This window comes from Clytia hemisphaerica, unplaced genomic scaffold (genome assembly GCF_902728285.1).
Source record: "Clytia hemisphaerica strain Z4C2 unplaced genomic scaffold, Clytia hemisphaerica genome assembly, whole genome shotgun sequence".
In the NCBI taxonomy this organism is placed as follows: Eukaryota; Metazoa; Cnidaria; class Hydrozoa; order Leptothecata; family Clytiidae; genus Clytia; species Clytia hemisphaerica.
In genome coordinates, this window is record NW_027103246.1 from 1 (window position 1) to 16,111 (window position 16,111).

Here is a 16,111-nt window from a genome sequence, read left to right on the forward strand (position 1 = left end):
TGGCCAGGATAAATAACTATGGAGGAAACAATGATGTAAAAAGGATTTTAGAAATTGCTGGAAATGAAAATGACTTGTAAAATATCGAAATATGTGTCCATGAACAAATCTTGACACCTTGACAGTTATCATCAAAACATGATATTATAGATATTTACGATGTACTTTTAACTGTTTTAAATTTCTGTGCTACAGCTGGTAAAATTATTCTAATGTGAAGAGTTTGCTCCTAAATCAATGGTAAAACTGTCAAACATTTGTCTCCGGCAGATTTAAGATTAAAAACCCTATAAGCTTCACCACTTTGGAAAATACATATAAAAATGTTGAGGTTTTTTGCTTAATTGTTGAATCAAACCCTGGTCGAAGGAATTGTATGAATCTTCTTAAATTTTAGTTCTTTTTCTCTGGTTTTTCTTTATATTTATCTTTAGTATAATTATAGAACCTAAACTTTTAAATTTTTGTGTATAAATAATGATGTAACTTGATACAATATTTCTAACTCGTAACTGGTATGGGTTATTAAAATTAAATTCCTCAGTACAGTATTTCACACCCTGTCTCAATAGACCGACTGGTGTTTAAACCGGATAGTGCTTGACCCCGAGGATTCTTTTGTTTTGATTGGGTTTTGGTTGTATGCAAGGGACTCTAAAACAAAGACTAGATTTGATATCAACATTTACATGTAAAAATCTTCGAAACCATGAATACTATCATCGAGTCACCAAAAGGCTGTCTACCCTGTCTACCCTGGTTTTATTGAAACATTCGAAATTCGAAAGATTCGAAAGTTTGATTTTCGAACACGAGGAATTTAAAACCGGAAGTAAAATGAGTCAAAATAAAAACCAAAATTAAAAATAATTTACTTTTTAGGTTTAGATGGAAAAGCTTTCCCGAACAAAAGACGCGATTTTAAAATTTTCTTCGAATATTTTTTACTTATATACCTAACATGAGTATTAGGAGACGTGTAATTAAGTGAATTAACACGAATTGAGAAATTTCATGTCAATTTCAAGGAAGGCCGTTAAATTCCATACTTATATTCATGTAAAAGGTATAAATCATTTTTGTTTGGTGAGACCCCTATAACGTTAGAAAAAAGGACTTATCGGGCTCATTCAATACTTTCTATCTTTTTTGCTTGCAACTTGCGAATTTAGTGACCTGCCGCGATCGCTTCGCAACTTTTATATATATACGGCTTGTTAACAGACTGCCAGATAGCCAGATTTGATTGCTAATTGATCTTTTTGCGAAGCGAATATACATGAGCGAAGCAGTTTTGCTATAGTGTGTGCGTACCTTTAAACTCTATATACCAGGGAAGCGCAGAAGGAAAATTAAGATTTAGTTCCCATCTGTTAAATGTAGATAAGTATTTCGTTCAAGGTTGTGTTTCTCGTCCAAATATAGGTATCAATCTCGGTTTGGTAGATAGTTTCGTTAATAAAAAATTTATCTTTACGGCAACCGAAAATGTCCGAGTTAGGGTTTTTTTCCAAAAGAGACATTTCGTCGTTTCCGTATATCTTGTATCTCTCTCTTCCTTCACCTATGAGACAGCTTGATTGGTTGATACTTCGTACTATCAGACAACTGATTGGTTGATATTTTCTTTGTTATGTTTCGATCTTTTTATTTTTATTTATCGAAACCATTTTGTGAATTTTTTATTCTAAGATATTTCCCTGGAAGAATTTGTCTCGACCTGGAAGCTTTTGGAAAACTCTACCAACTAGCTACCAGTTTAGTGAATTTGTTGCTCTGCTGTGGCGATTATCATTTGGAAAAATCATATAATTACTTTCATCCACCATAACATTTTGGATTCAACAAAACACAACACATAACTTTGTGCACCAACAGGGAAGTATATACAGTATTTGTTGACTTTTCCTCACTTTTAGCAGTGGGAAGGAAATTGCACTCCACCTTTTACAGTCATAGTTTTCTTTTCACTTGAGAGAAACTTTTCTTGACACAATAGTTAAATTTCCCAGCATCCTGTCCTGTCTGTCTGTAACTATCTGATCTGATTAAGAAATATCAACACACACTTTTATAAATAAAAAATTTGATGTCCGAATAAAACAGAACAATCCTAAATATCCACTATTTCTATATTTCTCTCATCATGTTCGTCAAAATGTCAGGACAATCAAGACTTTTTCCACTAGGGGCTAAAAAATTTGGGCCAAAATGTCTGCTTTTTTAATTCTGTTATTCAAGCATTATATATTCTGTCGAAAGTTTTAGTTTATAATTTTGACATTAACTGTGTTAACTCAGGAAAGTTAATGATTAGGGAATTGTTTATCGCTATGTCAAATGCACCGATTGAAACATACCATTTGATTCCTTCTTTTTGTCGTGGGCCGGATTATGATCACAGTCACTTACTACAACAGTTTGATGCTCAAAAATGTCTAATATATTTGCCTAAAACCGCGAAATTAAGTTCCCGCGAAATTTTCTGAAATCGCCAATCCGCGAAATTTTACAAATTTGATGAACCGCGAAATTAAATTAACGCGAAATTTTTCAAAAAAGGCGAACCGCAAAATTTTTCATAGTTTTTAATAACATTTCTTTGAAATACGTGTATAGTTTGTGAGTTTTCATAAGATTCACTGTCAAATGTCAGCCTCAGGTTCCTTATAAAGGTGTTTCTTATAAAAAACAACGTGTACTAGTCAAATAAAAAAAATCAAATATTTCAGTGATCCGCGAAATTTAATTCCCGCAAAATTTTTTAATACCGATGAACCGCGAAATTTAATTCCGGGGAATTTTTTAGAAATCGATGAACCGCGAAATTAAATTCCCGCGAAAAAAAACAATTTGACCAACCGCGAAATTAAGTTCCAGCGAAAATTTCTTCCCTTAAGGTAACTTTCACTGACCAACATGTAAAAACAATAGATAACCAACTACCTCTAGAAGGCAATGATTTAACTTTGTGTTAAAGTGTGCCAGGTCATTTATTTGAGGGCTATGCATGTTAGCCTCCACTGATGCAAGTTACCCCATCTCACGGTATATAATTGTGCTTTAAATATGGAAAGCTGTCAATTTGGAAATTTTCTTCCACGTTTGTCTAATACTCTCGGTTAGTAGGGGGGCTTGGAATAAGCAGGGTGCAGGGGGTTTGGAAGAAATCTCAAAATTTAATATGCGAGGGGGGAGGGGTTGGAAAATTTTGGAAAAATTAATTAGCAGCCCCACCCCCCGGCTACCGTAACTTGGTCTAATGTCAACACCCCTCCTCTAATTCCGACACCCTTTTTTATGGCCTGTCGATATTAGACCAACTTGCGGTATTAGGTACCCGACAATATGGGAAACTTTTGTTGTCGACTTGAAGTTTTTCTTCCACATACGTTTTTTTCCCTTTGCGCATTCTTTCAGATTACAAAAAATGTTCCCATAAGATTTTTTTCCCTTCTTGCATCTGTTGGAAATTATGATCATATGAAATTACTTTGTCCTGTTTTGAAAGTTTTTTTTCCTTTTTTTAACATTATTAGTATATTATGATAATGCAAAATGACTTTTTTTATTATGAAATTATTTGTGAAGGTGAAGCGTGACGCTACGATCAAATCTGTGTTTTGACTGGACTCACCAACCTTTAATGATTATAAGGGTACAGTTTGTTTTTTAATTTTTAAATTCAAAATGCCCCTGAATGTGTTACTGTAGTGTTTTCATCTTACTTTTCTTATATTGTTGTTTCTTTAAACTTTTTGCTATTTATTCTAGAAAATGAAAAATAAGACGGTTGAAGCTTCATTTTTCATCAATGAGAGAATCTACAGATGTCATTTTTATAGAGAGGGACTATAAAATTTTTGCGAATGATAGGATATTCGGAAAGACTGCAGCGAATGTATTAAGTAAAACTTCACAAATGCCATTGAATATACAGTGTTTGTATGTCTTAAATTTTTTTGCTTTCTTTGCTTGCAACTTGCGAATCGAGGAGGCTCTGGATCGCTTCGCAACTTTTATATATATACTTTTATTTTTTTGTTTGCCCAGTGCCAGTGCCAAAAATATATTATAATCTAATTCATCCCAATATTTTTGGGGAAATCCATTGAATATACGTGAAGAGTCGTACTCAAGACTACCCGTAATAATTTTTGGACAAGCCAACATTGTGCCAGCTTGCACAGGGTTTCTCAAACCTTCTCGAGGTGTCATTTTCTCCGTCGGATGGAAAGTTGGACAGTTAGTAGAGTTCATGGATTTCCATACAAGTTTAGTCGTACTAAATTCTGTTCTCTCGCGTATTTGTAGCCATTTCAGCGAGATAGAAGCGACCTCTCACGAAACTAGCGGTTGCGTTTTGTATCCGTTGCATCTGCTGGATGAGGCATGAAAGAGAGCATTACTGTAGTCGAGCTGGCTCAATACAATTAATTCTGCAAGCTACTTCCGTAGGTGGTAAGGTAGATAACGCATTGTACGACAAAGTGACTTGAGTATACCATATGCTTTAGACGTAGCTTTTTTATACGAGCGTTCCAGTTCATACTTATTCGCACGTAAGCGAAATAATAATCAAGTAAAGGCAGAAACTGAAAAGCGTAAGTAGCTTATAAAATGTTGATACACGTTTTTTCAGAAAGAACAAACTATATAAGAACATAAGGCTTCGATGGCCAAAATGTTATGAACAAGTTAAGAACATTTTAAGGTTTTGTGGACTATAAAACACAGAATTTCTGATTTAAATTGACAAAAATGCTCAAAGAATGGTGCTAAGAATATTTTTAGGTTTCAAAACTTTTGGATGTTCTTATATTCATTCAAGAAATGTTTTTCTAATTCTAAATTCAAAAAAAGAAATAACATGACTATCATACAAAACTATCATTTTCGAATTTTCTTCCAGTAGTCTAACTTTTCTATAATTTGAACTTGATTCCTGTCCCCGTCAAGGAGAAACACTCTTAAAGTACTCTCTATAATTCGAATCTCTCCGTTATTCGAACAAATAAGATTCCCATTCGAGCTTGAATTAACGAGAGTCAACTTTATTTCTTAACAGATGCAATGGAGCCAGATGCGCCAGATGTGGACGCAAAACCAAGCTTTGGGCCCTGTGCAATTACAAAAAATTCTTTCTGAATATCAATTGCCTGGACAACAACGCCCTCGTGGATGGTTCCAGCCCCCAGAAGAAGTTGAGCCCGCCTTGAGAACTTGTAAGTTTAGCTCCTTTGCTTTATTTTTCCACGTTATATCAAAGTGCAAACATGAAATACCGTTAGCAATTGTATTTTTGTTTTGTGTCATAATCGATATTGAACTCAATCTATTTTGGTAAAACTATTCTTATGGATGACGTAATCTGTGACATCACTTTGTCAAATTTCACGACGCTAACGGAAGTCATAGAATTAGCTCTCTTTTTTGGTTTCATGTAAGCACCACGAAAAAATATCAAGTGGCAAAACTCCCTGAATTGATAAAATGTCAATGTGCACATTCTTCAAATAAGAGTTTATTTACTTGATATGTTTTTGTGTCGTTTACACCAATCGCTTAACAGATCGTCCATTCTGCGCACACCACACTTTTCTCTAAAGAAATGTGATAAATGTGACAATCTGAATTGTCTTTGTTCAAGCAAAACAATCAAAACCGGGTTTACGTTTGCATGAAATCGAAATGGAAATGGAGAGAGAAAGCTACTGGGTTCTACTATTTATGTTTATGATTGACTTTTTGTTTGGTGAGACTGCGCTCAAAATGCCGTCCGAAATTTGGATGAAAAAGATAAAGGCAGATCCCCTTTTGGGACAATAAAAACGTGCCAAATCCCGCTCGGAGATTTACGCTCACAGAATCAAAGGAAAAAAAGTGCTTCCGAAAAATGAATTATGTTTTTTTTGTAACGAACTTATTACTGTACTTTTAATAACCTGTCATTTACTTCTACAGCCGAGGTATTGGAAAGTTTCGCAACCCACCCACCATTAATGCTGCCGTCCACAAATTTCAAAATGACTCTCGACACCAGCCCCCCAGATGAACATTTTTCAGTTTATTTCGAAGATGTACGAAACAAATTTTCCACGGTCATTCCCAATGAAAAAGGTTGGTTTTAAAGTCTTTTGTATTAATGCTACATCTCGATGCTCTCAGGGCCTAATAAACGTGGGCCAGGGGTTTTTAAATCTTCAAATTTTAAGAAACAGGGGGATGAGCTTATATACTGAATATATTATACATAAACCAAAATTTCCAAATTTTGTTTTGAATGAACATTTTCGGTAACAAAATTAAAGTTATGATGATATTCTCCGAGACATAAAAATGTACTTTCGTGAGATTTCTAATATTCCTTGAACGTTCTAACATTTTCGGAGAAAACATTTATCCGCATCTTTGTGGCTCTTGTTTGTGTTGAATATCACGATTTATTGAAACCGCCCTTCCCTTTTTATGAATACAGTCACAACGAGTATGGAGCCGTTAAAAGACGATCCTTCAAAGACGACAGTCACCGTCAAATCCACAAAAGTTCGAACGCAAAGCAAAATCGATATGGATGACGTCACTAAAGCATTCGAACAGAAAGACGCATCGAGAGAAACGACAACAACACAAGTTGGATCCATCAAATCGATACAAGTACAATCCAAGAAAACTGCTGTCCGTATCACCACTCATTCAACAAAAGTGAACGGCCATACCACATCAACGACATCGACATCACACGAAAATGAAGTCAACACATTGCTAAATGAAGCACAACAAATGGTTGCTATTGGCGACGAGACTTACGAAATCCCATCGGCTTTCACGGGGAATTCTGACGACGTTTTTGTGGCCAGTCTGACGCGTCGTGATGGAAGTGGACTGGGACTAGGTTTAATTGACGGAATGGTGAGTGGCTTGAAATTTTCTTTTTGATTCAGAAACATAGTTTTCTTTCAGAACAACCCCCAATGCAATTCATTCAGAGATATTTGCGAAAATTTGTATCTGCTCTAGTTTTTCTACCCAACCCTAATTCTAACCAATCAGCTGTGTTGTTAAAATGACGAAAAGTCAAAAGTCAGTGATGTTTATCCTGCATAGGACTTTCATAAATGACGTCACAACACTGTCTGCATTGAAACGAATAACTCTCCATCGTGTAAACATTGAATGCGACTCAAAGAAACCAACCCGTTATCACCGTTAAATCAACGATAATCATTAATTTCGCAAGAGTCTTAAATCAATGATTATCCGTGATTTTTAAGTGCCGTGTCCGCCGCCTTGCGCTCACTCCTCTTCATTTAGTTTGCGCTTTAATAATGGTATCCTAGTTGCGTAAACTTCCCCTGTATTCTGCTCATACTTCATTCAGTGCCAATCGACTGTGCTCTTATATCCAAATTGACAAACACACATTGCTAGTTATCTCGTTATGGATTCTAATAAGCAAGAAAAAGGTTTGTTTCTTTTATTTTTTTCAAATTTCATCACAGAAGGATCATCAATCTACAATCAGTGGGTAATCATCTGACATCTGGATCTGATATCATCCACAATTGATATAATAATATGGATCAGCTTTAGCTAGTGCTAGTGCGCTAGTTAGTAGGATGATATGGATCGGTCATTATGATATGGAGATCATTGTTGTAGGTCGATTGATCATCGTTAGGTTGATGGATCAATAGGTCGACAAATTGGTTGGTTGACGTATTGCTATTGGTTAGTTCCAGACGATCTCAATCGAACGGAATCAACGATCGAACCAGTCGAACCAAATCGAACGCAATCGACCGATTGAAATTCGATTGTTGAACGCAATCGAATCTCAATCGAACGTCAAAATTCTGGGTAATATTCGATTGGTTTGATTGTTGTTCGACTGGTTCAATCGTCGATTCCGTCCGATTGAGATCGTCTGGCTTTATTCTTGCAGCTTCCCAACATCCAAGCTCTCAAACATCGCAAGCCCAATGAAATTACTTTCGATTTCCCGTAGAAATTATGCGATGAACAATCCGGGGGTCAATGAATCGACGATCAAATGCAATCGAACATCAATCGAACGCAATCGAATATCAATCGAATCTGAAAATTGCGGTAATATTCGATTGAGATTCGATTGCGTTCGACAATCGAATTTCAATCAGTCGATTGCGTTCGATTTGGTTCGACTGGTTCGATCGTCGATTCCATTCTATTGAGATCGTCTGGTTAGTTGGCTGGCAGGCCAATGGATTGGTTGGTTAAGGGATTGGTAGTCAGTGGATTGGGTATAGGTCGGCGGATTGGTTAGTTGATGAATTTAGTAGGTCAACGAAGAAGGTAGGTCAACTAATTGTTTTTGGTTGACGAATTCTCAATGGATTGGTAGGTATATGGGTTTGTCAGTTGATGGATTGGTAGGTCAGCAGATTGGTAGGCAAATGGATTGTTTGGATTGATAGGTCGGCGGGGGATCGATGGTTGCTCAATGAATTGGTGGGTGGGATGGATGAATGGATCGGTCAATGAGTTGGTAGGTCGATGGATTGGTAGGTCAAACAGATTGGCTAGTGGATAGATCACTAGGTGGATAAATCGTGAGGTTGTTTGATCGTTTAGTAGTGCGATAATCAAAGCGCTAGATAAATACCCACTGAAAATTGAAACTAGGAATTTATTGAAATATTTCACTGAAGCATCAAACTTTTTTATTTTTTTATACAATTATGAATTAAAAGTTTTAATTTTTTGGAAATCATAGGACAATTAAAGTAAATTTAAAATGATTGAGTGAATTGGGTGGACAGGCTTTTTGGAATTATGCTTTGTCATACTTCTAAGCAACTGAAACCATCCGGGGATAAGTACCGTGAAGTCAAAATATGGGCTAACATGCATAGCCCTCAAATAAATGACCTGGCTGTTCATTAAAAAACAAAGTTAAATCAAAACAAAAATGGTAGAGTAAAGCTGCGAGCGGAGCTGCATAGTTGTATAATAATGACCAGCCAGGTTTTCATTTGAGGGCTATGCATGTTAGCCTCCACTGATGCAAGTTACCCGATCTCACGGTATAGAAGCAACAAAGCCAATTTTGTATTCTTAAGAATTAAAGATAAAGAAATTATGAATTAATATTACATACATTATTAACGCCCCTGTTTTTAAGTTTTGTCTAGTTTCCAATCTCGGAATATGATGAACCCTCGACTGACCAAAATTGCAATTATAAATTATTGTGGAATTGAACATGTAAGGCGAATGTTGTACTTTGTTATGCACTGGTTAGGTTTATGGGTTGGTAGGTTTGATGGGTCGGTAGGTTGATGGGTGGTGGGTTGATGGGTCGGTAGGTTGATTGATTGGTAGGTCAACAAATTAGATGGTTGATGGATTGGTAGATTGATGGGTTTGTAGGTTGACAGATTGGTTCGTCGATGAATTGGTAGGTTGGTTAATTGGTGGTTGGTGGATAGGTTGGTTGATAGATTGGTTGATGGATTGTTGGGTCGATGGATCGTTAGGTTGATTGATCATTAGGTTGAATGACCGCTAGGTTTATGGAGTTTCTGTATTTGCTTGGACGAGTAAAGCCTACAAACTGTGACTTTCAACCAATCAAAAACTGCAGTTTGATTCTGCAAACACACCTAAACCATGCTCTGTAACCAGAAAAAAAGATGAAAATAGCCTTATTTTGTTGTTTATTTTTCTGAGGCCATAAAAATGTGCCTTTAAAATTCCTTGTTTTCTTCCTGATCTCTCACTTACAACCTAGAAATTCTCCAATAAAAAAAGGAGTAAAAGAAAGATATATTTTCTTTCAATAATTTTTTTTTGAAGTTTCTTTTTGATTAAGTATTTCAAGTAAAGTAAAGACTTGTTTTATAAATATATAAATCAAACAATGTGTGAAAGAAACTGGTTTTAAATTTTGAGTACAAAATGTAGATGATTCAATTAAATTGAGGAGTAACTTATAGAAATTAGAAATTATTTTTTAGGTTATTTTATGATATATTTTATATTTGTCAGGAACAACTAACAAGAGAACCTTGAAAGAAAACCAACCATCATCAGTTAAAGGTATACATCATTGTTTTTAATGTGATGTTCTTCTTCTTAAAATCTAACCATTAGCCGATATTCAATCCAATTCTTTCCCCTAAACTCCTTTAAGAATCTACATGTTACATTTTGTACATTAAAGAAGGGTAATTAGTTATAAAAATCATTTTTAAAACATTATTGAGAGACCTTAATGAAAATGAATCAGGCCCTTTTTTGAAGAGAAGGACGAAAGGGTGAGTTTTTTACATAATATTGAGAAGGGAGGTTTTAAGATGGGCTTTGAAGGGTCCAATGACACCCATTATGTTTCAGTAAAATACTTTTTCAACCTTTTTTCAGCTACAAGTAAATACAGTAATTCAATAATTTTACTTGTACAAATTACTGACCGATTAACAATCTAACTAACTAACTGACATGACATGACATGACATGACATCTTACTAAAAATTACTAAAATCACGATGACTTTAACATTGGACAATTCGACGTTGGACAATTGACTGGGAGACTTTACAAAACATTTTGACTTGGAATGTAAGTTTTGAATTTCAAAGTAAGGAAAATTTAAAACGGTCGAAAGTTAAACGAGTACCCTTAATAAAAGATGAAGCTTTGAATGAAGCTCAAATTGTTCACAATTTGTTTGTAAAACTTTTGATAAAAAATAACCCTTGTGTAGAGTGGTTGGCAAACAATCTCTTCAACTCCAACCCTGAACCCTGACCCTAACTGATAATAATGAAACTCCTGTCTACAGATCCACAGATTGCAAAATATAGGCTTGCATCCTGAGGTATGATATCGTTTGCTGACCGTGTATATCATGTGGCTAGTTGATTCATATAGAAATAATGTTTACAGAAGGTTATTAATTTTACTTTTTAGATAGTTGTACAGTAAATTTGGAAGGTGTTGATCAAGGTGCATCATCTTTAAAAAAGCAGAAATTAAACAAGGTAAAATAATAAGGCTTGATCTTAGAATGCTAGCTATTTCTATACAGGAAAATAATTTTGAACCTTTTTTATTAATGTGAACATTCTTTTAAGATTTGAAGTTAAAATTTTTCTCAATTCACGATTTCCTGTTATTTTTTCTCAGGTAGAGATATAAAGATATAAATACTTTCTATTATTTTAGTTCTAACTGTCACCTCTTTTCCTTTCATCTAGTCTTGTCAACACTGTAAAGAACCGCTGAACATTAATGCCTGCCAGAAATGTGGTTCTTGTGGCAAAAAGCAAAACAAGGTGAGAAAAATTCTTTTGTGAATGTATTCTCTTAAGTTAGGACCATGTAATATATATAGCAAGATTTTCAGTTCTCTAATTTGATCTTTCAATATAAGGCTGCCTTACCACAAAATGTGTGTATCCATAATCAATAAATTCCAAAGGGGTAAATGGAGTCGAACCCTCGATATGATGGTAGTAATTTCAAAACTTGGTAAATGTTTTTATGGCATTCTTTTCCAGTGTTGTCAACATTGCAGAGAGCCCATGCCCAGTAACGCATGTAAGAAGTGCAGTCTCTGTGGAATGCAACAATCTAAATTGACAACCACAACAATGGATGACATCCCAAAAGGAAAAGTTGACCTGTGCCAACAAAAAAATATTATCAGAAAAAGAGTAAGTTAAAATATTTTTTGTTGTACCTTTTGCTGTTTAGAAAAAATAGCCTAGAAACTTTGCAAATGAATGGGTCCTTTTTTGTTCTTTTTCATTATTTACCTCCTTAGTATAGCCAATAATACAGTAAACTTTTAAAGGTTTTATAGATAGATAGTAAATGAGTTTGATTCTTTGAAATTTTTTAAATAATTTCATAACTAAAAATGTTATTTTCAGCGTGTTTCTCTTTTTATCTCTAGTTAAATACCCCTAACAAGAGGTGTAAACAGCCATTGCGTTGTGCTGTATTTGAGTGGCGAGCAAAGGGTCCATGTCGATGGATATGCGACTCCTGGCTTTGCCACTCATTTTATGGAAAGCCTGGTGGTGGAGAATAATGTGGTTTTTGGTGATGTTATCAAGGAGACATTAAAGATGGCATATAAAGGTATACTTTTCTCTATCTAACAGCATCTGTTTTCCCTTAAAAGATTTTGTTTGTTTCAGCCTTAAACTTATTTTCACCGATGTTTTTTCAGATTATCGTAAATCTCAATCTGTGGTCACAACACCTTCTGACGAGGCTGAAACATTATCGGACAATGTTGAAACACCATCTAGTGAGGGTGAAGCACCATCTGACGTGGTTGAAACACCCTCCAAAACTGTTGGTCCTGGTACTGAAAGTAAGTTCTTCCCTTTTTGTTGGAAAAAAATTCGACATTTCACCTATCTTCGACATAAGTGTGTTGCTTTTTCAACCGAGCTTAGTAATTTCTCGCATTTTTTCGATCCTTTTGCTAATAGGACAAACGTAATCGTGAACCGTGATGCTTTGGGTATTAAGTAATAATCATTGATAGATTTGCCTTTGGAGAACACTGTTCTTCTTTGTAAACTTGCTTTTATTTATTAATCAGGAATGTCCGAAGATAACACAACTGAGATGACAACGGTGACTCTTTTGTTCGAAGGTACGAAATGAAATCCTGCACTGTTCAGATTCGTTGTTTTACCATTACTTTTAGTATTAAAATAAAGTTATCTTTTTTAAAAGCCTTCTAATACGTTAAAAATGATACCGTTACAAACTATTTGCTTAGCTTATGAAAATTTAAAGGCTATAAATCTGCTTGTTTATCAGACTCTGATGTACCCCAACGTTGTGTGCCAAATGAAACCGGCGAAACCACGCAAAATGTGATTGGTAAGTTAAAAGTGTTCTCTGGTTTTTGATAGCCGAAAAAATCTTCACTATGTGTCAAGTCAATAAATTTTCTATGAAAAATACAAAATTTTAGCAAATTCAAATACTGCTCGTTTTTTTATAATGCTAATTAATTTCTACTAACTCGTTTTTCATTATGACGTTAAGCGTATATTAAAATTTAGAGCAACCCATTTTCTTGCTCAATTTTTCAATTACAATGTATTGATTTGATTTGATTTCAGTGTCAGCAGAAAGTACTATTGAAGAAGCGCAGTGCCCCACTCAAACCGAGTTAAGTACCCAAGGTAAGGAATGTTAGAACGAATTGGTTGGAATCGGATAAACTTATCTATATTGTTCTGTTACGAAATTTGTTGTTGTATTCGTCCATCCAAAATATCTTAAAGCTTGATCTTGACGCCACACCATTTCTATCTTTCTCGTCTATAAAACTCCCAAAGGATTTGTTCGCAACAGCCCTTTAAATAATATTACTCTGACAATTGTAACAAATTTATGTTTGAATTTACTACAGATTCTAGCCTAATTAGACGGGAATACCAATTATTAAGCGAGTATCTAATTTGCAATATTACAACTTGCAACTGCTAGACGGATTGATGTGTTTTTACCTGTTTTAACAAAGAAACTTGTTTTTAGGTTCAAGCCGTGTCGAAGCTTCAAATATTGTTGAAGGTGTCATAGGTGAGAACATTCTTCTTGTCGTATTATATCAGGGAACGAAAAAAACAGTACAATAAATAGATGATTTCTGCTATGATGCGTTTTTTTTTGAAAAACTCATAGTTCAATGATTTATGGCACCAGGTAGAAATTTAGGGTGTTTAGCAGTAACTGTGAAATAATTTCTTTTCAAAAGAGTTTTGTAGTTGAAAGTTTTTTTTTAATTATCAGATTACAAAAAATACCGGGTAGCCCACAAAAAAGTGTTTGATGGCCTCGTGGAGCTAAAAATGGTCTTTTAATTCATATTTTTATTCTATTGATAGAGGAAAGCCTAAGTTAAAATTTGAGCTATAAATTTTTGAAATTGGTTCAGTATTTCATGAAGTTAAAAGCTTTCAAAGTAAAAATTTACTTTTCAAAAAAAACTTCTCTTAAAGCATTAAAGTATGCCTAATTTGATAACCCTTTTTAAAGTATTTTTTACTTTAAAAGTTTATAACTTCGTAAATTCTGAACCAAATTGGAAAGTTACAGCTCAAAATTTAAGTTGGACTTTCCTCTATCTAATAGAATAGAATTTCTAATGAAAATAAAAATTAATTAGAAAACCATTCGGGTGGCTCCACGTTGCCACCAAACACTTAAACAAACTTTTTTGGGTCACCCGGTACACAAAAATGAAAAAATTGTGTTGAAACTTTTTGTGTTATGTTCCTAAAGTGAATTAAAAGGAAACAAACCAAATCATATACAAATTGAACTTTTAGGAAAAAATTACGTTATCGATTTCAGGGATGGCTTTTATCTAATTTACTTTTGCAATTCGATTTTAGAACTCTCCAAAGGTGCTATTAAAAAGGGGATGATCGTCCCAGTATACGCGGACCCCTCTCACCAAGACTCGTTTTGGTTAGTCTTGTTAACTGACGTATACCCTCGGAAAATTGAAGGTATTTCTTGGAGAAGATTAAAAACCGTGAATATAAACTTGGCAGGGAAACAATCGTTGACGTGGAAACTGCATAATTCGGAAAAAAACGAAGTAAGGCAGAATTTACGTGGTTAAATTATTATACGACAATGACCTCTATCACCTACCCTCAGCTGCAGTACAATTTTTTAACGGCATTTACAGAATAGGAAGTTTTGTAAATAGATTTAATCCTGCAAAAAGTACTAAAAATTTATAAAATGAGGGTTCTCTATAGACTGGCTTCCTTTGTATCGTCTCTTTATATTATGGGCCTATATAAGTATTTTTAAGGGCAATAACGTAAAATATTGAGCGACGTCAAAATCGTATTGTCCTGAGCTTACGAGGACAATAGGTTTTTAACATCGCTCAATATTTCACATTATTTAGGTGGTGATTCATTAATTAAGCTATGATAGTTTCATTAAAGTCAAGAAAAATTCTTCTTTCGTGTTTGTTTGTACTCGTTAAATTAGTCTATATTTCTTTTTTCAAATTTTACTATTATTTCATGTTAAGCGATTGTTTTTTGCCAAGTTTGTATTTACAGTTTATACACGCTTCTATCAAGGTCATAAATAGGAATATTATATTGTATTCTTTACATTGCATATATGCTGACGCAAGCAGAATTTAAATCAGCATAATCGATTCAAATTTCGAAAAGGTGATTTTGATCCTGACAGCGATAGTAATTGAGTTTGATTATGATTGGTCCATTAGATTATTTAGACTGCTATTTTTCATATTAATTTTATATACTATTTTTAAATAATGAAGAGAATATTCTTTCTTGGTAGTGCTCGATATTTTTAATAGAGCAGTATACTTTTTTCGTATTTAAATATATATTTTTTTTCTAAAAAAGCGTATATTGCTCGTTCTTGCACCTAGAAGGAAAGCTGAGCAAACTAGTTTCTTTTGTTTCAATAATTTAAATTTGGCGCGAATATAGTTTGGCGGATGCTAAAAATTTAAACCTCTAGGTGGCGTAGAAATGGCAATTTAAAAAACAATTAAACTTGGCAGACGACGGAAAATTTGGTGGGAACTGATTTAGAGGATTTTGGACAAAACCCTAAGGTATACGATGATAGTATTTAAATTAGTAGTTTGATTAAACCTGACATTTGTAAAACATTATATTTTATAACCATAGGACATTTCAATATTCTTCATGATATGACATAAACATAAAAACATAGCATTAAAAGTAATATTTCGTTCTATTCTTGACCTCAAATTTATATTCATTACACACTTTATTCTGTATCGGATAATGGTGTCATAGGGTATTCGTTATGTCACTTAGGGTAGGAATTCTAGACATTTACCTTGTCATTCGATTATGATTTGAAATATTTTCTTTGGGACACACATCTATCTATTTAAGTAAAGATAAGGCAAATAGTTCCCCATCCCCCCTACAAAGACTACAATACAATATACAAAAATTTAAAATAATGAAGAAAAAAATAGTATTTTTAGGAAAAAAGTATTACAGCAATTGGTAAATAGAGGTCTAGAGGTGTGGAAAAAATCTTAAAATTGAGCCCTTCT

General features: G+C 34.2%; 1 protein-coding gene across 1 annotated transcript; it reads left to right on the forward strand.

Moving 5' to 3' along the window:
* Positions 1–5,083: 5,083 nt before the first annotated feature.
* On the forward strand, positions 5,084–14,487 carry LOC136810699 (uncharacterized; the record flags this gene model as incomplete). Its single annotated transcript, XM_067067323.1, has 12 exons — positions 5,084–5,225; positions 5,965–6,120; positions 6,479–6,912; positions 11,241–11,318; positions 11,544–11,668; positions 11,960–12,129; positions 12,221–12,367; positions 12,602–12,655; positions 12,826–12,888; positions 13,134–13,196; positions 13,552–13,596; positions 14,412–14,487. Coding segments are annotated over exons 1-12 (1,553 nt in total), but the record flags the coding sequence as incomplete, so codon positions are not given.
* Between the last annotated feature and the right edge of the window lie 1,624 nt (positions 14,488–16,111).